At 40.5% G+C, this 26,744-nt stretch overlaps 1 protein-coding gene across 11 annotated transcripts in view; it reads right to left on the bottom strand.

The window, feature by feature from the left end:
• Nucleotides 1-2,337: 2,337 nt before the first annotated feature.
• Nucleotides 2,338-26,744, bottom strand: part of ZMIZ1 (zinc finger MIZ-type containing 1) — a 405,624-nt gene continuing 381,217 nt past the window's right edge. For 10 of the 11 annotated variants that reach the window (XM_088129052.1, XM_088129038.1, XM_088129087.1 and 7 more), the window contains 8 exons: nt 25,110-25,215; nt 24,787-24,947; nt 20,957-21,024; nt 19,741-19,809; nt 18,122-18,369; nt 12,292-12,455; nt 7,195-7,443; nt 2,338-4,247 (listed from right to left, as the gene is read on the bottom strand). In XM_088129052.1, coding sequence (XP_087985178.1) covers nt 4,140-4,247; nt 7,195-7,443; nt 12,292-12,455; nt 18,122-18,369; nt 19,741-19,809; nt 20,957-21,024; nt 24,787-24,947; nt 25,110-25,215 — 1,173 coding nt within the window. In that variant the 3' untranslated portion in view covers nt 2,338-4,139. The remainder of the gene's footprint in view (nt 4,248-7,194; nt 7,444-12,291; nt 12,456-18,121; nt 18,370-19,740; nt 19,810-20,956; nt 21,025-24,786; nt 24,948-25,109; nt 25,216-26,744) is intronic. The other variant, XM_088129104.1, reaches the window with a different exon arrangement.

Genomic DNA, 26,744 nt, shown 5'->3' with positions numbered 1-26,744 from the left:
GAAATGAAACAAAGGTGGAGACTTCACAAATGCTAACGAACAGGATTCATTTTCCACATAAGATGGATCTTCAAGCTTTTTTTTTTTTCCTGTAAAATAAAAACAATACACAATCCAAGGAAAATGAATGCATTTCTGTTCACATGTCTCTATTTTCCATTTACATATGTACAGATGTCCCTTGGAGTCTCCACTGCAGACATTAGTGTGTTTTCATCATCCTATAATAACAATAATAACAATGTCTTGGCAGTAGAACTATAAATCTCTGTGTATTCTTTTCCGAGTAGGTATCTATTGGGAAACTTTTTAAAAACGAAAACTCAAACAAAATGCCCCTCAAACAACAAATTTGAAAAAAAACAAAAAACCCAAAACACTTATGGTAGGAACATAAATCTGCTTTTCAACCCAAACACTCATTAAGGCTATAACCCTATATATGTACTGAGAGTAAGTTGCACTGAATTTACCAGGGCTGACTTTGAAGTAGGAAAGCATAGCACTGAATTCCACACTGCTGAGCAGAGTTTCTCTACATTTCGACATGATGGCAGTGTACTTTGTGTTTTCCAGCCTAAAGCAGCCCAGCGATATGCTGATGAGTGTGAGTGTGTGTGTGTGTGCATGTGCAGGGAAGTACAGGGATGTTCTAGGCTGACTTTGCAAAGCATGCTATTTTGATAAAATCCAAACCTTGTTCACAAACTTAGTTGTATAGATTCCATGTTTGGTAAACACTCTCCCCCTTTTTGCATACCCAGTCAGCGCACCTATCATCTACCTCTGCCCAAAACGCAGACTGAATTCTGTTACTAGAGGAGATAAATCTTCAAATAATGGGAAGCCTTATACTAATAATGTCCTTAATCCTGGATGTCTTCCCTCCTTTTATGCTTCCTAAAGAAGCCACTTGGTATAGGCCTTATTTAGAGCACTCTAAGCCAAACCCTGCCTTCAACATCTGCTTTGAAATAGTTTGGTTTCCAGTTACACAGAAAAGCAAGAGAAAAAACGGATTCAAGTACTAGTTCTGACAGATGTGTGCTTAATGATAAAGGGGCCATTTTATAGAATTAGAGTTGAAATACAACACAGTATATGGCTTAAGATTGGCCTGCAACAAATCGTAACCTGTAAGCTGAAGCCACTCAACAGCCACATCTTCTTCTCTGTTGACAGACATGAAAAATAGCAATTTTACTAAGCCTGTTGCGGGCAACCATACATAGCTGTGGCTGGTGTTCAGTGATCACAAATAATGCTCCGTAATCTAGGGGAAATATATATTTTAAAAAAACAACCTCCTGCGCTTCTCAGAGAGTCTCAATTTTCTGTTTTCATGGTTTGTCACCTACTATGGGATAATCAGCCCCAAGCACTTGGTGTATATCAGACAGCAGGGTCTATGCTGTACCCCTTTCTTTCTTCTCTCCTATGGATGGATATAACATAATTCTCAGAGGTGTTTAAGCAGGAATCTTAAAAAATAACTTATTTGTCTATAAAGCAGGTGATATATGTTATGACAGTCATCATTCTTGGTGATATATATATATATTTTTCTGCGTGGCACCTTAGCACATGGGCCAGATGGATTATATTGATTTGCAAACTGATAGGGGCTAATTTATCAAAAAGAAAAGTAAATGCTCCCTTAGCTCAAGAACCCTTTAGCAGGGAAAAAAAGAAAAAAGCAAAGGAAAAGGCCATTCCCCCCCCACCCCCAGACTATGTATTTTAAAAACACATGTAAAATCAGCTCATGAAAGTGTTGGCTATGATAATCAATGACAATGCTAAAATATTCACAAAAGATATTTACAATATCAATTCTTAAAATAATTGATTTTGCATAATGAACAGCACTTTTTTTAAAAAAAAAAAAGGAGAGGTGGAGAGAAACTAAATGCAGGAACATCTCTACATAAAATGTTTTAAAAATTCAACACTTCTGTTGGAAAAGAATAGAGGAACTAAAACCGCCATTTCCTGTTTAGCTACAGCAAGATGCTGTGGGTTAGCGCATATCTATATATATAGAGAGATATATAGATATCTATATCTATGCATATATATCTCAAGATGCATATACAGCAGTGGTGGTAGTTCAAAGAACAAATGCTCCAAGAATTTACAAGCATGACTTCAGTGAAGAGAACAAATGCAGAATGGACACACATTTTTTTCTCATGCCATTCACTAAGGAGAAGATGGTAGAACTTACACATTGAAACCAACAAGCCAGAGCACCACTGGCCCAAAGCTGAAAGCCTACTGTTGAAATCAAATATGGAAATATTTTATTTGATTCTGGACAGGGAAAGAAGCAATCGTGGAAGGAAGGAAGGAAGGAAGGAAGGAAGGAAGGAAGGAAGGAAGGAAGGAAGGAAGGAAGGAAGGAAGGAAGGAAGGAAGGAAGGAAGGAAGGAAGGAAGGAGGAAGGCAGGCAGGCAGGCAGGCAGGCAATATCTGTACACAGAAGGCAGAAGATGAAATGTTGGCCTGCGAAAGAGCAGAGTTGGCACACATGCACTTTTTAAAAACACAGTTTACTATACATAATTTATAAAAAGAGGGCAACAGCACAACAGTGGGCCCAGAAGTGACTGGAAGCTCATGCAGGAAGGAAGCAACCGAGGGAGAATCACAAGTACCAGGGAAGCATTTGGCATGAGAATCAGCAGGAAAATTGCACCAGAATGACTAATTTTTTCCCATGCCCATTATCCTTGGAAATCTGTGTTTTTAAAAGAAGGGGGAGAGATTCTGGCAGGTAAATGATAAAACACAATAGCAAAAGGATGGATCACTACACAGCCTGGAAAATACAAGGCAAGCCATCAGGGTTATGCGGTGTTTCTCCCAATATAAATGCCTGTTTCAATTACTTCAATGAGTTTCCCCTCTCTTGGGTTGAATGAAGTGGGCAGCGACATCTGATAGGTCAAAAGAGTCAAGAATTCAGTTGCGACTGTGTGATGGAAACCTGCCTCTTTTTTTACTCGCATTGCACGCCCAGCAGGTTAAAAAGGGGCAGAATTCTGATCACATGATTGAGGCTGCCATCTTGACTCTCAGTTCTCCCAGATACTCCTGCAAGGGGGATTTTTCAAGTCCCTGGAACTTTCTTTTTCCCCGGTAGGAACTGAGCAATGTTCTAACTGCACAACTAAAGAACAGAGGAAGTTCTTATCCCCAATATTTTGAAGGGTTTGCTCACTTCATATGCAAATAAGGTTCTTGTCCTCTCTCCCATTTTTCTTTTCTTTCTTTTTTTTCAGTGACTGGCTGCTCTATTATAAAAAAAGGCAATAAACTGAAAACAAACTTTTGTAGGAAAACACATGAGAAGTAGGACAATATACATTGTGTAAAGGGAAAGAGTTATTCTGCTCATAAGAGTAATTAAAACAAAAAAGATTGCTACAATTTACTAGAAAAAAACACGCTCGCCACAACCTGGAGATTTCACAGGACTCTCCCACAATGGAAAAACCACAGTCTGATGTCTCCCTTTGATACATGTTGTATTTTTATCCTACTTGTGACATTACTGATTTCTTTGTGCTTTTTGGTATTTTATGATTCCGAGTGCTCAGTTAGTCTGAACGTGCTGCCAAATGTTGTCCTTAGACAGATGACAGATAGACTGGAACCTGCATAACTTGGGGAGGACTGAGTGGAACAGACATTACAGCAAAAGGAAGGAAATGCATGGAAGAACACAGGTTGGAAAGACACTCTGAAACTGGTCGTTAAGAATGGACCTGTTGCTGTCTCTTTCTTCCCTTGCTGAGACTGGCTGGGATGTTTCTTGCTAGGTATCCCAAAAGTCATTCACTCTCGTTCTCTCTGCAGAACTAGACAGAAGTGAGGTTTTCCACAGCTCTACAAGCGGTCTGTGATGTGGCAAGGCAGTCTAGAAGGTCAATGCCATATTGTCCTCTCGCTTCTCCCCACCGCCACGACCAAAACTTTGACTCAAGCAGTTCTGAGATGAGGAAAGGAAGGAGTGTGTGCTGTATGCTCAAGCTGTGAGCTTGTCCTTGTGGAAAAGAGTAACTAGAAATTCCTCACTGTGAAGCTACAGATGTGTCATACAGGTGAAAGGTGTTGGGAGTAAAATGCAGAAGGCTTCAGTTGTTCTCAAAAAGAGAAAGAAGGTCGTCGTTGCTATTGCTTGGTAAGTCAGGAGGATCCAAATATGAAAGTAACTCATCTGGATTTGTGAGCTCCGGAAGCAGCTACAACAGAAAGAGAAGACATCTAGTGAAGCTCTTGTCAGCGTGCAGGCATCAATGCCCCTCCTTCGTTGGAAGATGCAACCTCTAAAGCATTGACAGGGACTCTCAATATGACTAGGGCACAACAACAACAAAACTTTGACATGCTGTGGTGCCTTCTTCGACAGAAACTGAATAGAAATGCCTTTTTGAGCACCTTTCTCTCTCACACACAAAAACACAGTTTGTACGTGCACATAAATAGCCTTCCAAAGAACATACTAGCTGAGATCTTTATCCCCAAAGATAAAATTATATACTTGAAGAAAAGTCTTGATCAGAAAGACCTTTCACACATTTACTCCCACATCTCCATAAAACAGATGGCTAACAGTTTTACTAAGACTTTTGCTCATCTGTTCTAAGATATACCTTCTCTTAGTTTTCACAAAGCTAGGACACACCCACACGTAGGTTACCCCGTGTCAGAAATATATTTGCTTGATATGCCAAAGTGGCAGTCAAAATGTTTAGCAGCAGCCAATATGGTGGTCAGGAGCATTCTGTCAATGCAGTCATCAGATTGGCAGCAAATACGGTTACAAACACAGGTAACAAGTCATGTAAAAAGTTACTTCTACAATGATTTCCTTAAAGCCAACAGTCCTCTCCTAGTTGCATTCAGGCATGTTTAAAGTCAGATTTTCTGGGAGAAAGCTTTAAAAAATCCAATACGACAATCATTCATCAATGAACAGAACAAATAAAACTGATCAATGCTGTTTAATTAGCTAATATCATGTAGCTTCTTTGATTCATCTGTTCAGTACATTCCCCACTCCTGCGTTACATGAAGTGAAGTGTGATACTTCCTGAGTGAAAACACTGTTAAGTCCTTTGATCTGCCAATGTCAGAGACATAAAATTATATTCCGACTCTTTCCCTTCAAATGTCATGGATATTTGTTGCAGCTTAAACAGTTTGAACACTCTTATCTGAACATATAGATGTGAACTGAAACAGTGGTAAGTGTTTACCTACATAGGTCTTTCCAACCACATTTTGGAATTTTTTTTTTTTCCCTATGAAGTCTTGCATGATAGCTTTTCTCAACTGCTCTGTGTCTTTCTTGTTTGGGGAGAACATACACACTTTTCCCCCACAAATTATTTTGCCCCAGCTAATCACAAACAATGATAAATGACTTTCTTCTATGCAAAATTGATATTACTGCAATTTAGCAAATGTAGACAAACAGTAAAGTCTCCTTAGAGTTAACTTAACTCAGTAACTTCATGAACATGTCCATGTAGTTGTTTTGATGACTATATTGCCTTCTTTCAGGATGTTTTTTCTTTCCCAGTTTCCCAGTTTGTAGCCCTGGGAGTTCCCAGGGCTCTATCTGAGGACTAAGAGGGTCCAACCTGTTCAGCGTGTTCAGACTAGCCAGAGTTAGCTAGATGCTGCCACCTAGCTGGGCATAGCAAACATTACACAACATTAAAATACTAGCCACAGGAAGGAATCAAAAAGGAAGAACATTTCTGAGTCTAAAATACAAATGTCTGACACCAATGTGGCTAATCAGCTCTACAAGAGATCATGTTTCCTACAAATGGACCTTGAACATTTTGAAGATTCTAGCAGGGGAATGCAGTTCTTGAATACCCTTGATCTATCTGGGATGGTCGCCCTCTTCCACTGAGCATGTAGCTTCATGAGGGACACACATGGAGTGGTGAAGGAGGAAGGGACACCACCTAGCTTGCCAGATCAGCCAAGCAACCCTGAAGAACAATAAGGTGACATGTTACAGCCAGATCACCTTATTCATGTCTTTTAACATCTAGTCCTTCACCTTTTAACAATTGGTGCACATGCACAGAAGGTATTATTAATTACTCTATTTTTAAGAATTTCAGCTGTCTTACATTCTTCTTTTGTTATAGGCTGTTTTAGCTAGAATTAGTCAACAAAATGAACAATGGCTTAGCCTTAGTGGCCAAAATGACCTCTTGCAGCTCTACCATTCTAAATCCTTATTTTGGAATTTGTAATTGCAACCGTGGTGGAACTTTAAAAGCTGAGCAGGGTTGGAGCTGATTAATTCCAGGAAGCTGGAAGTAGTTTGGGAAGCTGTAAAAACATCCTGGAATAAGACGATGTTAAACCATTTCTGTTATCAAGAACGCTACATGAATATGTCCCTATATACAACAGGTGTTGACCAACTCAAGGGAATCTGTGCTAAGGTTTAGAGAAGGAGAGCCATGTATGGACCTCAAAATGCCTCTGTGGAGGGGCAGAAGACCATTCTGAATATGATAGGATTGGAGAAAAGGGCTGGTGATAGAGGGGAAATTGTCCAAAAACCAGATCCATGTTCTTGTATCAAAACAAGTCCCTCTAAGAACAGAAGGATTTTATCACATTATGCCTTTAAATCTGTTAATCAGACATTCTGCAAGAAGCCAGAATTTCCATTGGCTGAGGTGCTGTCCCTGAAGTTTATTGCCAGAGAGGAAATGAGGAGCAAGCAGAGAATGGATTTGAATTTCATGCATATCAGTACTTCTTACTTCTTGACTTCCCTATACAGGCCTAAGCAATTCTCCATTGTCTATGCACCTGTAATATTGATTTAAATGTTTTCTAGTTTCTTTAAAACTTCTTTTTTACTCTTGCTTATCTCCCTTCCCCTCCTACTTTTGTGACTACAAACACCCCCCCACCGGCCCCATCATGGAAATAGTAAATTCTGCAAGTTTCTCTGCACTACACTAAGGCTTAGTTTGGTTACTGAATTGATCCATTTTTTGTTGTGCCACAGTAGACAGGCTGGGTTTGCCCCAACTAACCCCCTGACCAATGTATGGGCACAGACAATGAAAGCTGTCCTTTCTTCCACCTCTTGTGACCCCAAATGCACTTTGAAGGGAAGCAGATGACAGAATGACACAGACTTACATCCAGCGAAGGCTCCGGCATGTCAGATGTTCCCTGCCCACCAGGTTGAGCTTCTAAAGCTGCCGAGGGGTTAAAAGCCAGCTCACTGTGTGGATGGTTGCTAGCAGCGGCCTGGGTCGGCTGCCGGGACGGCTGAGTCGGGGGACCGCTGTGATGTAATGGCTGCCCTGACTGGCTGCTGGGATGAGGGACGTGCAAACCTTGCTGCATGGAACTATGGGACTGATCAGTGTTGCCAGGATGAGGGATCTGCAGAGGAGGAAAGAAGCAGGAAAGGAGACATGAGGCAATGAGGTGTCAAGCTGGAAGATGGATAGGGCATGGTGCGGGGGGAGATTGTGCATAAACCTTAATCATCAAGGAGAGGCCCGTATTGCAGTTTGGGCACTCATCTGACACTGAGCCCTAGCCATTAGGAAAGACGCTTGGAATAAGAGATGGTGGTTCCATTTGCTAGGGGATCCAGATCCAGGCTGATGCCTTGAAAACTCTCTGTGGATGGAAAGATGTAGGCATTGAGTAACTTCTCTAGTATGAATCCTAATAAGCTGAGCACAACTTTCTGCACCTTTCCTTTAGGCAAAATAGGAGTTAACAAATTATATCTTCTAGCTAGAAAGAGATATCAGAGAATCAGCTCTTGATAATTTAGTGCATGGTGTGAGGAACAAAAAAATGAGAAACTTAAAGTTTCACATATTCTTTTCTCTTTTTAAAAACCCTCCAAATATTCTTACTCTTCTGCATACAGACATACACTTGTGTGTGTGTGTATTTGAAGTCAATATCCTAGTGAAGGTCACTCCTTTTACATAGGTGTTCCTTCGTTGCAGACCATAATGACTGAAGAAAATTATATGCATGAATATTTTTAAAAAAGATTTTCTCCTAAACTCACCTGAATATATAGTTGCAAACCCCATGCACAAACAGAAGGACACAATGCAAATTAAAAGAAAGCGCACGGAACTCCTAGAGCACATAGACTTATGGGTGCATAATACAGAACTATTTTCATGTACATAGCCACAGGAGACAATGTTTTCAAACAGCTAAATTTTCTTCTGCTTTAGATAGCTGACATCGTCATTTGGGTTCCCACTGATACTGGCATTCTACTCTTGAATATCTGAAGACGAATCTAGTTTCTCATTCATTTTAAAGGCAAGGTACTCAGTGGTTGCCTTTCAAACTTCGTCATTTACTCATCGAGACAGCTTCCAGACAAATTAAGGAGACATCTTTACTAGTGACTTAAAGCATCCTCTACTGTCACCCAGCCATCTTACTATAAATCATACCATCATTACTGCAGTATTGACACAACACTGTTCAGGTGACTCTAGAAAATGCCATGGGCCTTTTCCCACTGCTAAGTTGAAGTGCTTGGCTGCCCCCCCCCGCCCCCATCCTTGAGTTGGTAGAAATCACCAGTGTGACATTGATCTGCCTCTATTGCCTATGCCAGTCCTCACTTCTTTCAAGATAATGACTAACAAAACCTAACCCATTATACACTTCTGGAGGCTGCCCTTGGATGGGTTGGAAGAATGGGGAAAATGCCACCTTTAATGCTGGTCCAGATAAAAAGGGCAAGATGAAGACAACACCATGGAGAGATGTTGGCAAATCGAAGTTACTCAGACATGTCTGTGCCATGGTTAGATGCAAGTGGGTGAACCCCTTATAAGTGACACCTGCCTATGTGATTGAGCCCTAAGATGGAACATTTGTCTCCTACAAAGGCCCAAGTCCCCCTCCCTGCCCCAAATGTTCAAAGTGATATGCTAGAATTTGCAGCTGGTCCTTCAGACAGCACACAGATAACCACGACATCTCTCTCCTTTGACGTGGGAGAAGAGAATAATGATCCAAGCCATATTTTGTAAAATTTGCATTTTCTGTTTGTAAAAATCAAAAGTAACATTGCATATTTTGTTTTGGGAGAAAGAGGGAGTGGGGGGAGGGGGACAGGTATTTGTAGATGCTGTTCTCTTTCCTATTTGGATGGTGGAATGGGGGAAACCAAGTTTTCTTTTTCTTCCCTCTTCCTATTATCGGGAGGGAGGGAGGGGGGAAGGAAGACGTGTTGCACCTATGTTTCTTAGTACCTGGTTACTCTCAGTCCTTAGAAAGTGTGTGAAATGAAGCTGAATATTGGCTCAATTTCACTTTTTGCAGACAATGCTATTTTTCAGCCTCAGAATCAATTGCATTAAGGCATGCACTGCAGACCGCTTCATCTTACTATAGCCAACAGACATTAGAAATAAATTATGAAAAGGCTACGGTAATGGCTTCTGGGAGAGACCTCACACTGGGAAGCGAATCTTAAATAATCACAAGCTAGAACAGCTTTCCTCTTTTAAATACGAAAATGTATTTTTCGTTCAGAAAGCATTTGCCTCCTTTTGGATTTCTGAATCTTTGCATATCATTGGAGTTGAATGTTAGAAAAGCTTTTATCTGAGTCCTAATGATCTATAAAGGGAATCTGAAAATAAACAAAGAATCCCAAAATGGATTTTTTTTTTCGTTTCATTTATTTCAGAAACAAAATATGCAGTATACTAGCTTGAAAAAGTAATCCTGCCCTTAGATTGAGTAACTGGCTGCCTTTAGCTACAGTAACTGCAACTAGGACATACCTCACCGGTTTGAGGTAGAATGTTCTGGAGAACTCTGGACAGTTCAGCTGTTTCCAGAAGCAAATCCTCCAAACCTGGAGGTGTTCGAGGTATCTGAGACATGCCTTGGCATTCTAGTTGACACAGACCTATTTCAAGCCTTGGAAGCATCGAACTACTTCCAAAAACCACAAAATTGCCTTGGAATGCCATGGTCTAGAAAAGGCTTAGCATGGCATGGAGGGAGAGTGGACCAGAGGCTATCAGAAATCTCTTTGGGGTTTGGTAGGTATTGTGCATGTGGTCAGAACTGAGTATAGCCAAAGTGTGTGAGATTTATCAGGCCTGATTGACAACTCACTCTCATTATTCCTTAAAGTGAACTGATTTAAGTAGGGGTGGAAATAGGATTCCTTTTCGTAGCACTGCATCACACTCTAGATGACTTGGTTTAGGAAATTAATGGAACAAACCAATGTATGCCATTAATGGAACAAACACCAAACTTTGAGGATATTCGTTCACTCTCAGACTGCCTTCAGGACCCACAGGAAGCTCTGACGATCCGTTAGAGGACTGTACTACAGGAACCTGGATTAAAGTATGTCCTGTGAAAGACCTCGAGATCGATGAGCTATTAACTAGAACTGTCATTCTAAAAGGCTTTAATTTATTCTTGCTAAAATAAAAATGTACCTTGTTAGATAGAGACACAGCTACTGCATGGTATACAAATTGGCCCATATACTATCTTGGCAAAATTAGAAGTCCCACCATCAAAATTTCTGAGAAATACACTCCTGATGCCATGTTGTGTTAAAAATGCAACCCTCCAATTGGAAACTAGGAGTCTGAGTAGGGTGGCTAGATATTCTTGACTTAGGATTCAAGTTAATTTTTTTCCCTACTGCTTTATCTCCCCTTGTATTATTAGATAAATCTCCATCTCTCTGGAAGTACTCACTAGAAGGGCAGCTGTGTTGCTCTGCCCTCTTCTCAAATGTCCTTGTTTTAAGGGCTATGCAAAAACTGGGCCATTGACTAAGCAACATGTTTGGGATATGGAAAGGCAAACAGGATTTCAGTTAGGCAAACAGCTTTTTTCACTTGGAAAATCAGATCCATACTTTTAATTTAGCAACTTTGCGATGATCATAATCCCAAAATACCACACAGGGCTTTTGTATCCCGCAGTGGTGCTTGGGGGAAAAAAAAAGTTAAAATGTGCCAGGCAAAATAGGAAATATGGAAGCAGTTGTCCACGTATTGTTTTGTAATGTCTAGAAAGACAGACACGATTCTTCTTCGTTACCGCTCCTAAAAGATTGTCCAGGAAGGTCAGACAATTGTTATGTACTTTATCTTGTATCGGAAGTGAATGATGCAGTAACATTAAAAGCTGCAACGTTTTGGCAAATAGCATACAAGGTCCAATAAAAGGCAGTTTTATTAGCTGAGGAACAGATGAGGACTGTAGACAGGACAGCTACCACGATTGCTGAAACCACTTGAATGATGTGCTTGTGTTGATTTGGCCTTTATGTTCTTATGCAACTTTGGCAGCCAAGTTAAATATTTTTCAAGGCCTTAAAAGCTTGATTTAATAGACCTTCATTTAACATACTTTGTACGCAACAGGCAACATTTAACCATCTGGGAAGATCACTGAGAAGGCACTGGGATAACTGGGGAGGGGTGGACTGGTGGGTATACTGAGCTACGACATTGGCAGTGGAAAAAATGGCATGGAAAGCATAAGACAGATGTTCCTCTTAGTTTTTGTTTACAATGCAGTGAGACACTATTTGGACTTTTGGAGGCCGCAGACATCTTTCTTCCTGCTTGAAAACTGGTGACTTGGTTCCTCCTGGCCATTTCCATGGCCTCTGAGGAAGGTAGGGGGCAAGATGGTGGTTAAAGAGCTGAGGCCCTCCCCCGGTTTTAAAGGACTAGGGGGGCAGCTACATATTTTGACACATGTGCAAAATGGCCAAATGGCCTTTCAGATACAACAGAGAGACAGAGTAAGCTCCCATGGCTGAGGGCGAGCTAGAACCCGGGTGTCGCCGTGTCAGTCCTGCACCTTAACCATTACACTGTAGAAAACACCTCTTTTAGGACATCTAATGCAAATAGGTAAGTTGTGGCATGTGAACAGGTAAGTGTGGTATCACACAAATATCATCACTGGTCCCCATGGATGTCCATGTACCAGTCTATTTCCAAGGGTGGCTACTTCAGAAGAAGCCAGAGCTGGTCATCTAATCTCTGCTTCATCCCTTCCCAGGTATTCCCTTACAAAGATGAAACAATACATCATTTAGGAGCTCACTTTCTTTTCTTTTTCCTGCTGCCCAAAACAGGTTTTTTTTAAGGTTTCCTTTTACTGTGCTTCCTGTATACTCTCAATTATGCAAACTACCTGTTGATAGAAGGTCATTTAAGCAAGGTAAATAAGTAAGATCCTTACAGGTTCCTGCATGGGGTGACTTAGGGGTTTATCAAGTGCTGCCATGTTGCTGGTCATATCCGGTGGGTGTGACAGCTGGGGACCATGCATGAAGTCATTCATAGACGTCCCACCGGGATTCCCGTGGGGAAAATCAAAATTGCTGTGACCTTGGTAACTGTTACCTAAATAGTAAAGAGAAAGAAAGCGTGCATTTGGAAAGGAGAATCAAATGTATATTTTTACAAAATCAAACCCAGACCAACAAGCCCAAGTCCCAATGACCCAGCCATATTCTATGAAAGTTGCAATAATAAGAGATTTCCATCCCACTGAGGCCCTTTGCTCATACTGCATGTATTTAGAACTGGCTTACTTACTATTTCATTTATAGAACCAGACACCAACCACATTAGTTGATCCTAATGACACAATATGAGGTGTGTTTTTTTCTTTCTTTTTTAAAACCTTCATATCAAGAGTGATTTAAATAACTGTGTTTCCTACAGAACAATGCTGGTTATAAGTAACTTCCAGAGTGGTCAGGTGGCCATCTTCTTCATTCTCGACTTAATGGCATTTGTAGAGCCACATCTAGCTAAATTTTGGTTGCTATTTTTTTTTAAATACCAATGATATGGTAAAAGTTGATCAAAATGGAATCACTGTCCAGTAGAACTAGGTGGGTAGAGATGAAAATCAGTTAGTGATCTTCAAGCACAGGAGCAATACAGCATCAGAAGAAGAAAGAAGAGAGAAAGACTGGAAACAAAACTTTGGAACCAATAGGTGGGAACGTAGAAAAAGAGAAGATATTGGCAGGAATATATCTGTTAGTCCACTATTTAGGGAAACCCGAGGAATGAATAGCTAATCTTGAGGAACAGCAGTTGTCATCCATGAATACAGTTCATTCACAAGGTCAGTGCAAGGTTTATAGCAGGTAAAGAAAAATTCCCAAATTGGTCCAATCTTCACCCTACCCAAAAATTGAAAACTGTTTTGGATTTTTCTGCTGTCCTCCTTGCCTTCTGCTACTATCTACTAACCTGTTCACAGTCCTAAGGGAGAACTGGAATTGGGTATCAGGCATTGGTAGTGGCTAACTTAAAAAGGCTGATGTGGTAGACTTCCTTCCTCTATAGCTTTCTTCAAAAGCAAAGAAGATATGATCAGGATGCTGACCCTGGAAATCATGGGACTGAAGCAAACATTATGAACCTTTGCTAAAAATAGGGCTGATGTCACGCAGGAAGTATGAAAGGAGTTTCAAACAGAAGAAATTAAAGACATTTGATGAGGGGGGAAAAAACAACAACAACTAAACACTAATTTCTACCTGGCAAACCATCCTTGCTTCCACCAAATCCATACACCTATTCATCCATTGCCTTTTGTTCTTTAAAATCTTTATACTCCCTAAATGTTCTCCTTTTATGAACCTAATCAACTCACAACTTTTTCAGTCTTCCCTTGCTTTCCACCCATTTACTCTGTCTTCATATATTTGTTTTGTGATTCAATCCTCATTCCATTTCTGTGCATGACCAAACCATATCAACGTACTTACTTTTGTATTCAGTCCATTCATTACTCAGACATTCTTGCTCCCATCTCTTTTTGCTTACCCCTACAAATTGTTCAAGTATTACTTCTTCAATGCATTCTATTCTAAGACATGTAAATGCTAGTAGAAGGGTAGTGGTTCGTATGTGGTCTGTTGCAAGGAATGCATTGAAATAAGTGTAAAGGGTTATGTAGAAGATGTGCTCACCCAGAAGTGAGAATTGAGCATCCCAGCAGAGGCATCAAAGTAAGCTGAATGCAATGAGAATGGGGTACTTAAGAAGCAGGGGTGTCTGCAAAGAGCTTGCCAAAAGAGTCAAGATGTTGGGCACAGCCATGCAATCGAAGTCCCACCCTTTTTTTATATACAGGGCTTATATTGTATATCAATGTATATACTGCATATATACACACAGAGAGAGAGAGAGAGAGAGAGAGAGAGACAGAACAAGTAAATGAATTTGTGTATCTTGGTAGACTATTGATTTAAAATGGAAAAAAGAAAAAAACACCTTGCAAATGCTGGTAGAAAGGGAGCAGTTAGCATGGTCTGTTAAGAGGAATGAAAGTTTGCTGAAAGAAAGGAAAAGGGTCTGTGTATAATAATGTGCTTATATTTCAACATCATTTGCATACAAAAATACATACACATTCACATTCATGACAATATACTTCTAACATTACAACCAGAGAAATAACACACAACTTGGTCTTCTACCCTGTTGAATGTTGAAACATTTGCTAAATATTCCAGTTTATTCCTACACCTGCTTTGCTTTGATCCTATACCGCTTCTATTGCATTTAGCACCTAATCTTCATATTCATACAACATGTTCCATATTTTTCTTTACTCTATTCCAACCAGCTGCAGCACCCTCTTTGCTTATTTCCACTTTCCATTCATTTTGCTGAGAAAGAAGAAAGCTTCTGGGGGCAACTTCAGATGGTGGCCTCCTTATCCAATGAATTAAAATCCATTCCAGCTTGGTCTCAACAGATTATTTTTCTTGTAAGAAAGGAAGTCCTGAAGTTAAGAACCTGTCTTTTCACCCCTGAGATTCAGATGATCCCTGCTGGCTTTCCAAAAAGCCTTGAAAACCTGATTTTCTTCCCAGGTGTTGGTCCAGAAAGCTCATTCTGAAGTGACTTTGGATTGGCATATGTGGTGATTTGAATTCAATTATCCTGCACTGTAATATTTTGCATATTTTGTTATTGTTTTTTCTGGTTTTCATCGTATGTAAGCCACCCAGAATCACTATTGGTGAGTTGCGTGGCCATATAAATCATATAAAGAAACAGATAGATTATATTGGATGCAAACTGCTGTCCCTCCCCTAAAATTTTGTGAATGAGGTGGAACAATTTCATAATAAAAAACACATCTGAATGTATCCTGAACAATAATCAGTTGATGTTGAACTGAGAAGCTGGAGGCAACAGGGAAGGAGGGGAAGGAAAGAAAGTTGTCATCTATTCTCAGTAAAAGATAATTACTCCAGAGATAGCCAGTTTGTTCCTGTAGTCCAACATTCTTATTTTTTTAACTGCCACTTTTAGCAACATTTTTAATGAATTGTGAGAGCCTATCTATTTGAAATGGAAGTGAAAGCTGGACTTTGAAGAAGCAGGATAGGAAGAGTATTGACACTTTTGAAGTTGGTGTTGGAGAAGACTCCTGAGAATACCCTGGACAGCCAAGAAAACAAACCAATAGATCATCGAACAAATGAAGCCAGAGTTCTCACTCAAGGCACAAACGGTCAGGCTCAAGTTATCTACTTTGGACACATTATGCAAAATAATGCACCTAACGGCTTTAATGCAGGGAAAGGTGGAAGGAAAGAAAAGGACGACCAGCAGCAAGGTGGATGGAGTCAGCTATAGTGGTGATGATGCGCCACTGGAAGACCTGAACGACCAGGTTATGGACAGATTGTCATAGAGAAAATCTATCTGTGTGGTCACTAAAAGTTGATATCAACTCTATAGCACATAGTCAATCACTCAATCAATTGGTCATTAAAACTATCTGAAATTTTATCCAATCTTCTGTGCCATGATAGGTTCCTGATGGTATTGGGATTTATTTGTGTTTTATATTTCACATGGTCCTATCTGCGTTCCTTGAAATTGATGCAGAAATATAATGGGTACATTCAGGAATTGGTCAATTCCCTAAGATATATCTATAGTCCAATCAATTCTCTCCAATCCAATGTCAGAGGGCTGCAATTATTTCCTTATTTATTCCCATTACAGTCTGAACATTTCAGTTAAAAAATTTAAACTACAAGGGCAGCCTTGGTGGTTTCCATGAAGCCAAAGAGGAACAAAAACTGCAAAGTCAGTCATTGAACTGGATCACACAGAGCCTTGAAAATGCATCATGTCTGGAGGGGATGCTATGTTGTCAGCTGAAGAGCAGAAGCTTTGCCACTTTCAAGCCAAACAGAGAGTCTGATGAGACTTCCATTGATGACTTTTTCTTTAATCCAAAGTTTGCTTGCACTTGCAAATTAAGCAGAATCTAGTTAGCATTTGGCAGGAGATCACAAGGATATTTGGAAAATAGGATATCTAGCCATTTGGGGAAAAAAAATCTTGAAAAATGGCAAGGGTGGACCATTTCAATATTGTTGTGAAGAAAACACCATGGCTGTGTCCATGGAGTCACCAGGAGTCCAGTGTGACTCAGGAAAGAAATGCAAACATGGATAATTACTTCTAAATCAACCATATGAAACTGGGTGACTAATATCTTGCTTCATGATGGATTCCTAAAGTCCTTCTCATCAGGGCCTGAAGAAAGGCACCGAGGAACTTAGTATTCAACAAAATAGGACAAACACAAAAAGAGAGAGAGCCATCTTGGCAAAGTCTGTGACCAATGAACCACTTCAACAGGAACACTGGCTAAGTCCACGTATCCCACAAATCCTTAGTGTGCTTTGTTTGGCTCTGGCTTGGCATTCTGGCAGCCAACTGTGGTTTATTCAATAAACCACTGGTTAAGCAAACTTGGACTTAGCACCATGCGTGAACCCAGTCCATATTTTGGATTAAGACAAGGCGGGAGGAGAGCTGTTTGCTCCTCAACTGTGTACATTTGGAGGAAAGGACATTTAGGACTTGAAAGTATAGCAGGGGGCTGCTGGTGAGGCTTCTTCACGCTGGAAATGGGGAGAGTTAAGAAGCTTTTTGCCTTTATCTCAGACATTTCTTTCAGGGTCTCTGTGATAGAGAACTGCAAGGTGGCAACCTGCAATTAAGATGTCACTTGAAAAGACAGCTGGAAAATCACCTTTAAATGGCTGACCTGCTCTTGAGCTCAGCTTGACTGAATCCGCTAACGTAATTCTCAAGAGACTAATATTGCATCTGCTTATTCATTCACAAAATGACTAACAACCAAATCTGTTGGTTTCCCTAAAACCCTGATAATAGCTGGTCCATTTTGTTAAATGCTTTGCTATTTAGATACCCTTTCTCACCAATTGTTACCTTATCTGGGATTGGAAGTTAAAAAGAGTTTGGCATGGTTAATACAATGATGGGAGATGACCAGAGAAAGATGTATGGATTGATGCATAGACAGACTGACAGACAGAAAGACAACGGCAAATAATTTCCATTTTGTTGCCAAGAAAACTACTTGGATATTCCAGAAGTTGAGCTTGACTCACAGGAGACTTTTATTTCATTTACCCTAGAATTTCTGCTAAAACGTAATTCATAGTTTGTCAGTCCTGCCTATATATTTTTAAGCCTTGGGTAGCCTCATACAAAAATATGTTGATTCCAAAGCAAGTATGAACTTGGGATAGAAAATTACCTGTCTTCCACCTACTTATTATTATGAATGAGGACACAGTATATATGCTGCATACATAAGTCACATTTATTTATTTATTTATTGGATTTTGAGGCCACCTGACTCTAAAAAGGAAGTTAAAAAGAGTTTGCCATGGTTAATACAACGATGGGAGACGACCAGAGAAAGATGTATGGACTGATGCATAGACAGACTCACAGACAGAAAGACAACGGCAATACAATAAATATACATAAGACACTTCTGATTTTTTTAAATGCACAAGGAAGGTTCACATACAGGGCTAGATCAGGCTAGCTCACTGGACCTCAGTGAAGGATCAAGAAATTAGGGGAGATATTCCACCAATGTCAATCAAAGGTCTGGGAGAGGAAAAGGTAGCTCTAGATATTTCCAAGTGAATTGGCTCTTTTGAGAATCAGTTGCACACATCCAATGTTAAACTCACCTTGGCTACTGTATTCATTGGAATTGGTGCCACCAGGTGGTGGTGGAATTGATGGGTAAGGAGATGGACCTGGACCCAAGGCAGCAATCATCTCCATCACATTAGGCATGATCATCTGGCTAGGACTCATGGTTTTAAATCTTTTAGAGGGAATGCCATCTGGATCATCCTTGATGTGAATGTCTGACTTGATTGGAACAGGTCTCCAGCTGCATGTTGGGTCAATTGTGACTTCCTCAAACTCAGAGCTGTAAAACACAGTACATTCTATAATACTGATAAGCTCTCAATGCAGCATATACATTTTAGATGTTATTAATACCATAATCTTACTGAAGTCATCAAATCCAACAGCCTAACCAGTGCAGGAATCCAAATTAAAACATTCCCAACAAATGGATTGTCTAGCCTCTGCTTGAACATGTCCAAAGAAAGAAAGCCCATCAACGATCTTTTTAATAATTCTTACATGTTAGGTCCACAAGCCCATTTTTCTTTAAAAGCTCTGCTTGGGTAGTTCAGAATAGAAACATATGATTGGCCTTGTTCATATTCACAGTCACAGAATTGTTGAGTTGCAAGGGAGACCATAGGGTAATTAGTCCAACTCCTTGCTCAACGCAGGATCCACTAGAGCATCTCTAACAAATGACCAATCATCTCTGTCTGAAGACCTCTAATGAAGGAAACTTCACCACATCATGTGACTTATTGGCTTGTACAGTCAGGAAGTTCTTCCTGATGTCTTACCTAAATTTTCTTCCTAGTAGTTTTACCCCAATGGTTATAGTTCTGCCTTCGGTGACAAATTAAGTCCACTCCTTCTGTGTGACAGCCCTTCAGATACTTAAAAACTGCTATCATACCTCCCCTCAGTCATTTTCTTCTGCAGATTACACATACCCAGATTCTTTCATCATTCCTCATATGGCTTGGTTTCCAGACCCTTCTCTGAACTTGCACCTATTTGGCACTGCCCTTTTAGAACTGTGATGCCCAGATCTGGACAGAATACTATCAGAGGTCTGACCGGGGAAGAATAAAGTAGAACTATGACTTCCCATGATCTGGACTCTGTGCTTCTGTTACTGTGCTCCAAGATATAATTGGCTTTTTAGTAGTTGCATAACATTCATTACGGCTCATTTGAAGCCAGTGTTATCATCTTGCTAAGGTGGCCATACTTCTTTCAGAACAAAGAGATTCTTTCATCTGCATAGCTCTTCACCCACTAATCAGATATCCTTGCAAGTAGCAGGAGAAAAGTAAGCTCATTAGACAGTCTAGTCAGATGTGTTAGTTACTACATTAGCCTACTTTAAACCTGGTTGCTATTGATTAGAATCAGCCACCAACTCTTTGATATGTTCCTCACTTTCTGTCCTCCTTGCCGACTTAAAGCTGAAAAGAACCACCACATTAATATTCACAATTCAGGAAAGATCTTTGGAGTCCAGAATTCACACAGAAGGAAAACACGCTATGAGATAATGGGATTTTACTGAATTTGCCTTCTAAAATTCTACATTGAAACAGACTCTAGAAAAGGCCCACCAATAATTAGAATAGGTGTGTGAATATAACAGAGGCCCAGTTTTCAACATTAAAGTTACACTTACTTTTGTATAGCGTTCAAAATACCCCACATATATTGATCCACCTCCAGGCCCTCCAGCAGAGCTGTTTTACTGGAAGAGAAAAGGGTACACACATTTATGTACTTGCACTGCATCTGCCATATGATATTGGTTTCAGTAAAAAACCTGGTCCCGTGCCTCAAAGAACTTACAGTCTAAGTTTAATTGGGATGGGAGCAATGGAGGATTAACCAGCAGTGCCTCATATTGTGAGACAAGCTCTCCTTGGAAGGTCCTTAAAAGCTATCAAAATATGAAATGGCAAGCTACAGCTTTCCTAATAATGAGATCCTACTTATTCTCATTGGATTCACAGAAGGGGCTGCACCATCATGTCCCATTGTTCTTTTTGAGGAGAAAGTGTCTCAGAAAAGAGTTATTGCTTCCTCCTCACCCAGCCTATCTATCCTGCTCATGATTTTAGGAAGGGTCAGAGATAACGTGTCCTAGTCTTCCAAATAAACTGGTGAGATAACAGCAAATCTCATTACTGTAATTCTCTTGGTTGTGCCAGAATCTCTGCATAGCTCATCCTATTAGCTCACGATGGGAGTTTGGTTGGAAAAAGATGGGATCAATTAAAAAAACAACAACCCTAAATTTGGTTTGAGTTAGTTAAACACAGTTAGTATTATTGCTCCCTATTTTCTGAAATGTTCTCCTGAGATTATAGTTTAGTGGCAATATTTGGAAGGGATCTTTGATGGGGGCACACGCATCAGAGATTTACAGGTTGCACATCTCTGCCTTAAAACAACCTACAACTTTGGATGCCTGTTTCATTATGTTTGCCACTTTTGAACAAAATCCTTATACGTTTGTAGGAAATCTGGCTGATTTTGTCTGGGCGAAGCTGGGTCAGATCTGTAGCTGGATAGATCACCAGGAAATGCCAGGGTTATAGGCTAGGCTGGGAAGTTGAAAGAACCAGCATACCACTTCTATACCGTTGCCAAGAAAACTGCATGGGCATGTCCAAGTAAACACCAAGAACTGAGTTGACTCAGCAGAAGCTTTCCCTTTATCTTTTTGAGGAACACAGCATAAAAAAGGTCTTAAGGAAAGCTATTTATCACAAATTTTTATTCTGTTATGTTATATTTCTGTTTTCATTGGAGCAAAAGGAAGTATGATGTTGCATCGGTCTGGTTTTCGTTTTGCTATTACCATATGGCTTGCCATGAATATTGACACTCACTTGCATACAGGGCATCTCCACGTGCCTCGTTCACAGTTCAGCTGGAGGTAGGATTCCAGATCAAAGCACTGCAGAAAAAAGGGGGAAAAATCTTAATTAAACTATGGTGCAGCTGAAGTGCAAAGAAAACTAAAGATGTGGCTACAGAGACAATGCTCCTGTTGGGTGCACATGAAAAAGAGAAGCCTTTCCATCAAATGCATGTCAGGAAGAGAAAAGCCCTGCACATCAGGGTGTGCTTCAAACCGCGACAAGAAAATTAATAGTTTTAATCATTAAAAACACTAGGATCCAAAGTTATAGAAGAAGATATCTATATCTATATTTTCAAGCACATATCTGTGGAAAAACTTCTCCGAAAGTTTGGGGTGGGAAACATAGATTATATTCTAAAAAAAAAAAAAATGCAACTGGGTTAAGGGAATTAGAACCCAAATATACCCAAGTAATATTGGCAGATTTTTTGGGGGTGGGGAGGATATTCCAAGATACAGTATGTGCATGTATAACTCTTAACAATGTCAAAAGTACCCCACCATCAAATAGCCCCATAGGAATTCAGGGAGGTTGAAGGCCAAGCAGCTGGAAAGAAAGTTCATTTACTTCTGGGAGAAACTGGGATTAACATAGCCAAAGGGCAGGAACAGCTCAGAGTGTCCCTGAAGAAGGTTTTGGGGACAATCATTCTAATGTCTTTTGGGTACCAACATACAATGTTTTTGTTTTCCCAGGGTTTCAGCATCAGGTTAATTAGCATTTTAATATTAAGCTATTAAAACTATTGGTTGTTTGTTCATTCTGACTGTTTTTAGCTCTTCTGTATGTCCAATTTATTTTGAATCCTACTGGCAACTGAATATGTTGCATATGGATTTTACTGTGCTCTCTGTGTTGCTTATAGAATGGTACTTAATCAAGCGACTAACAGGTAGATAAAAGCATATATTTAAACAGGTACAGCTTAAGAACAGTCTATTTTTCCAGATAGGATACAGCCTTATTTGCAGTGAGAAATTGCTTTTAAAGGTCCCCAGGGTTGATGTAAAAGTTCCAATAAAGTCAATGAGAAATCCAAAAGTTAAATTGGATAATCTGGCAAAAAGGCATTTGTCCAATGATCTCTTCCCCATTCCCCCAATCATAAATAAAGGAATAATTAAGGGGGGGGGGAAGGAAAAATGTACACAATTCAATGCAATTTAAATATGTTTGAGTAGCCATGACTGTGCGATCAAAGCCCCATGCCATCATGGCTGCCATCCTAACTTTGGTCCAACACTGATGCCCTTCTGGATGCCCTCCAGTTCTTCTGGAGGGCTCTAACTAAAAACTTAGTTAAGGCGAGGCCAACTTGTGAATTTTTATGTCTGTGTTCTGACTCTGTTTTTAAACTGAATGTTGGCTTAACTGATGTGAAAGGAATGTGCAAAGATGAGGTACTGGGTTTAAAATAAACCATTAGGATGCAACATCCTTGAAATTTTGTATTTATCACAAAAATTAAATAACTGATTCAAAAGATGTACACACACACACACAAATAGATGTTTTCTGTTGCATTAGTAGCCTACGATGGCATTTATTTTTATTAATTCTTCCACAACCACCAAAACTCATTGAAATGTTTTATGATTCCAGGGTTCAATAAACATGACACTTGCAGTATGCCAAGAAGACCAGCCAATGCAAGCCCCTGGTTGGCTCTATAGTAAATGTGAAAAAGCTGCATTTTCAATGGAACCTCAGCCACCCACCTCTTTTTTCCAGTTCTTTAGGAACTGAGAACTCATCTAAAGTTGGGCAATACATTCATTCATCGAAGGACAGATTCTTACGCAGACTGACCGGTGGATTGTTTTCAAGTCGTCCTGGTCACAGTGTGCCTGTGGGTTCTTCAGAAGCTGGGGGTGCTTTTACCATTAATTAGGACAATTGCAACACAGAGAAAGTGGTGGCTTTTATGGATCTTTTACAAAACTATTTATGGCAAGTAGGAATTTCTGTTTACAAAACTCTTAATTTCTGCCAGCCTTTTTCTCAGGGTATTTACAAAGAATCACCCACTCCTTTGGAAAGCTACCAGCTCCCCCCCCCCCCCCCCACACACACACCTTTCTCCTGCCTCCCCCTTGGTTCCTCACTGAGAGAGAGAGAGAGATAGGAAGGGAATTAAATGCATTACTGTGGAGTGTGCTCAGCATATCTTGCCTTCTTGAATCTCATCAGGCAACCCTCTATGCAGACCTTGCATGATGCACCCCCTTTAGGTCTTCTTCCTCTGGGTCTTCTGCCCAGCTCTTCCTGGTCCAGAGCTACCTGAAGACTCCAAGCATCTGTCTTCAGAGAGCCATTGCCCTTTGTCCCTGTCTGCCTGCCTTGGATTTAAGTGTAGTTCATCCTTCTATCTGGGGTTTCGATTCTCTTCTGCCAAGGGAAGCCACCCTCTTCTCCCTTCCGGGGTCAGGAAATTGCCACCGCACACACAAACTCTCCCAGACTCTTACTACAATGTTTATCTCCATCCAAAATTGTAACATAACACTCTCTTCAGTGGTACATACTGCGACACTTGCTAAAACATGGCAACATATCTCTCCATTTTTCTCCTCTCTCTCTCTCCCCACAGGTCAGATGAGCAGCATGCCCCCCAACAACTGAAGAAGGTTTCCCCTTCTGTACAAGGCTTGGCCAATGGGAGTGCTGCCTTCCTCTGCCCCACAACAGCCTGGCTACCAGCAAGGTCAGCTGATCAGCTCTGGTCTTAGCACAACTGCACTCCAAGGCCATACTTCAGCTTCTTCTCCATATTTTTCTCTCTCCTTCTGCTGACTCATGCCCACACCACAGCAGCCAAGCCAGGCCACTAAAATCCATGTGCCACAGTGCCTGGTCAAAACAAGCCTGCTACTCATACCTGGTAGCTCAATAATGCTCCAGGTTTTGCCATTCTGCTTGAGACTGTGAAAGTAGGGTGTAGTCAAGGCCATAATATTTAGCTGATGAGCTAGGAATGGTCTACTTCCCTGAATGTGCCTGATCTTGAAAGCTAAATAGATAGAATTTATCCAACGCACACAATCTGATCGGGAAAGGATGTGCGGATTAACTGACAGATCAAGAAGGTGAGAACCTAGAAAACGGCATTTCCAGTGCAATCCCCTCATTTTGGAATAGCTTAGTTCATGAAGACAGGCTAGTCCCCACCCTTTTTATCCTGTAGGAAACAGGTAAAAAACATCCCTTACAATATTAATTTAGAGGAGTGAGTTTTATGGAAGACAGCAGCCAACTTTTAAGAATTTTAAAGATTTCAATACTTATGGGATTTTATGGATAGTTTTAACGTAATTATGTAAGCTGCCCAGAGTCGTTTGAGTAGGCAGCATACAAATCATCCTCATCCTCACCACATAAAACAGCAGAGTCCATCCTGGGTAGTACTTGGATGGGAGGAATATTGACTGCAGCTTGGTAGGTTGGATGTGCCTTCTCTGTCATGGTGGAACATGTCATGGTGGTCTTGTGGAAGAGTCTGTTGGCCTTCTGGAAGGCAGTGAAAACCTGGTATTTCCCCCAGGCCAGGATGTTAATGGGGCTCTGGTATGTGTGTGTTTGTGTTTGTGTGTGTGTGTGTGTGAGAGAGAGAGAGATGTTAGCAATGCATTTTTTTTTAAGGGGCCTCGGCTTGATTTGTAAATTTGTACAATGTTTTATCTCTCTGTTTCCTGCCCAGAATCCCCCTAATTAGACAGGTGGCTATACAAATTTATTAAATGAACAAATAAAATGTTGCACCATCTTGCATTAATGGGACATGAGAAGGCACTCACCTGTACGTGTTTGCAATCATGACCTCTTGCTGGGAGCTGGATCCGCCGGAATGTGATTGGACATTTGAGAGAGACTTTGATCGCTGTCTGCTCTACCCCATCCTCTCCGTTGAGGGGTGCATTGCCCGAGGAGGCGGCCACGCTGCTAAAATTCCTCTTGACTGTTTCAGAAAAGGGGGTTAGAATGGAATTCATACTTAGTACTCTCTTAACAGCACTACACACATTCTTTACTTGATGGAAACTTTCCCAGGACAATATGGAATTCATGTCCTGCATTTCAGGCCAGTTTACATAAAAGTTAAATGTACTGTTCTACTCACTTTTTGTGATACAGTGTTCTGCTGGAAGCAGGCGTTTCTTTAATAAGCCCTGAAGAACAGAACGCACTGAAGGCCGGTGTACTAACTGCAAAACAAACAAATGGGACTGGGGGAGAGGGGAAATAAAAATTCAGTTATCTCTAGAGGATCCATGACCGTTAAATCCTGGCAGCTGCTTTGGATGCTGTATGGCAGAAGTTAGGCAGGGAGCATTTCATCTCACTGGTGTTTCCCCCACCACTAAAAATCTCTCCTTTGGGGTGTTAGCCCATTTCAAAATAGTGGCATGAGAGTCTTCACAGTAATAGCTCCAATTTGTTGGAATCTTTTATGTCATGGAGACATTGGTATGGTCCATCTGAGCAACGCCGAGGAACAGCCTTCAGTGGCTCTAAACAACGACTCAGTGAAGATACTTGTCACCCCACCAGGTAGACCAGACCAGAAACTCAACTCCAAAGGAAGGCTAAAACTATTTTTATTGAGATTGCCTGTAATAACAAAATCTTGCAAGTTTGATCAGGTTGTACCCTTCTTATACTCCAGTGAATCAAGGAGAGGTCTGCTTGAGATGCTTTTGAGTGTTATCTTGTTTCTTAAAATTGTTTCAGCCCCTTTAGTCTAGATAACATTTCTTGCACATTTCCATCACATTCTTACTCTCTACAATACTTCTTTCCAGCTTGGATCAAAATCTAAACCAGAACAAAGTTATGCCACCTGACCCTCTGACCATCTATCTGTAGAAAGGTTCTCTCCAGCTCCCTGATCTCCTCTTTCCTATATTCCTTTTGGCAGCTGATAGACATCTGAATCTGTCATGAAAGTGAAGCGGTCTCACCTTGCATGCTGACATGGTCAACAGAGTCCCCTCCCATCACCATACCTACTGAGTATTAAAGGTACAGGGAAATGGCCAATGTGTTTGAAGTGGGCTTGTTGTGATAAAAGATATTGGATGATTGTAATAGTTGGATTGGCCAAATTTGAGGGTAGCCTTTAAAGTTTCTCCAAGATGAATTAATTCCATTCAGGCATTATGCCCAAAGGTGATGCAGAAACTCAAGTTAAAAGATGGGGTAGCCTCTTTCTCTCCCAACATTCTTATGTAAACTAGCCTCACCTTCGAAACTTCCAGCTTCCTAGGATTAAAGGTGGATAACTGTAAGGGGGCTTCCACTGACATTTGCTTGAATATTCAGCTTTATCAGGGCTCTTGATTATACAATGGCTACAAATGAGTGTAAATGGAGCTCCCTTCCAACTCATCACAGAAAGCTGCATTCTTACAGACAGGAACACTGTGTCCCCTTCGTGCTTTTCCGAAACTGTATGGGCATATAGTTTAAAGAAGGCTTTGTGGAACATGTATGTGGATTAATATTTTCTGGCCATATCCTCTTATTATATTTGAATATCTAGGAATTATTCTTGATTTTGACCCATCGGATGCAAATTTAGCTGTTTCGAAGAAGCTAGAGCTTATGTCAGCATGGAAAACCCTCTGGTTGGTTTTATTAAGATCTAGTGAGAAATACTGCTTTCAAAAGATAGACACGAAGAAGATATTGTTGCGAAATCAGAAACTTTCTTTAGTTAAAGGCTGGGCAACATTTTGTCAACTGCAGTCCACAA

The sequence above is a fragment of the Python bivittatus genome, unplaced genomic scaffold, assembly GCF_059951505.1.
Source record: "Python bivittatus isolate LINGU-HERP-01145 unplaced genomic scaffold, Pbiv_v1 ctg000050_np1212, whole genome shotgun sequence".
Classification (NCBI taxonomy): Eukaryota; Metazoa; Chordata; class Lepidosauria; order Squamata; family Pythonidae; genus Python; species Python bivittatus.
This window is presented reverse-complemented; position numbering and strand designations above follow the sequence as displayed.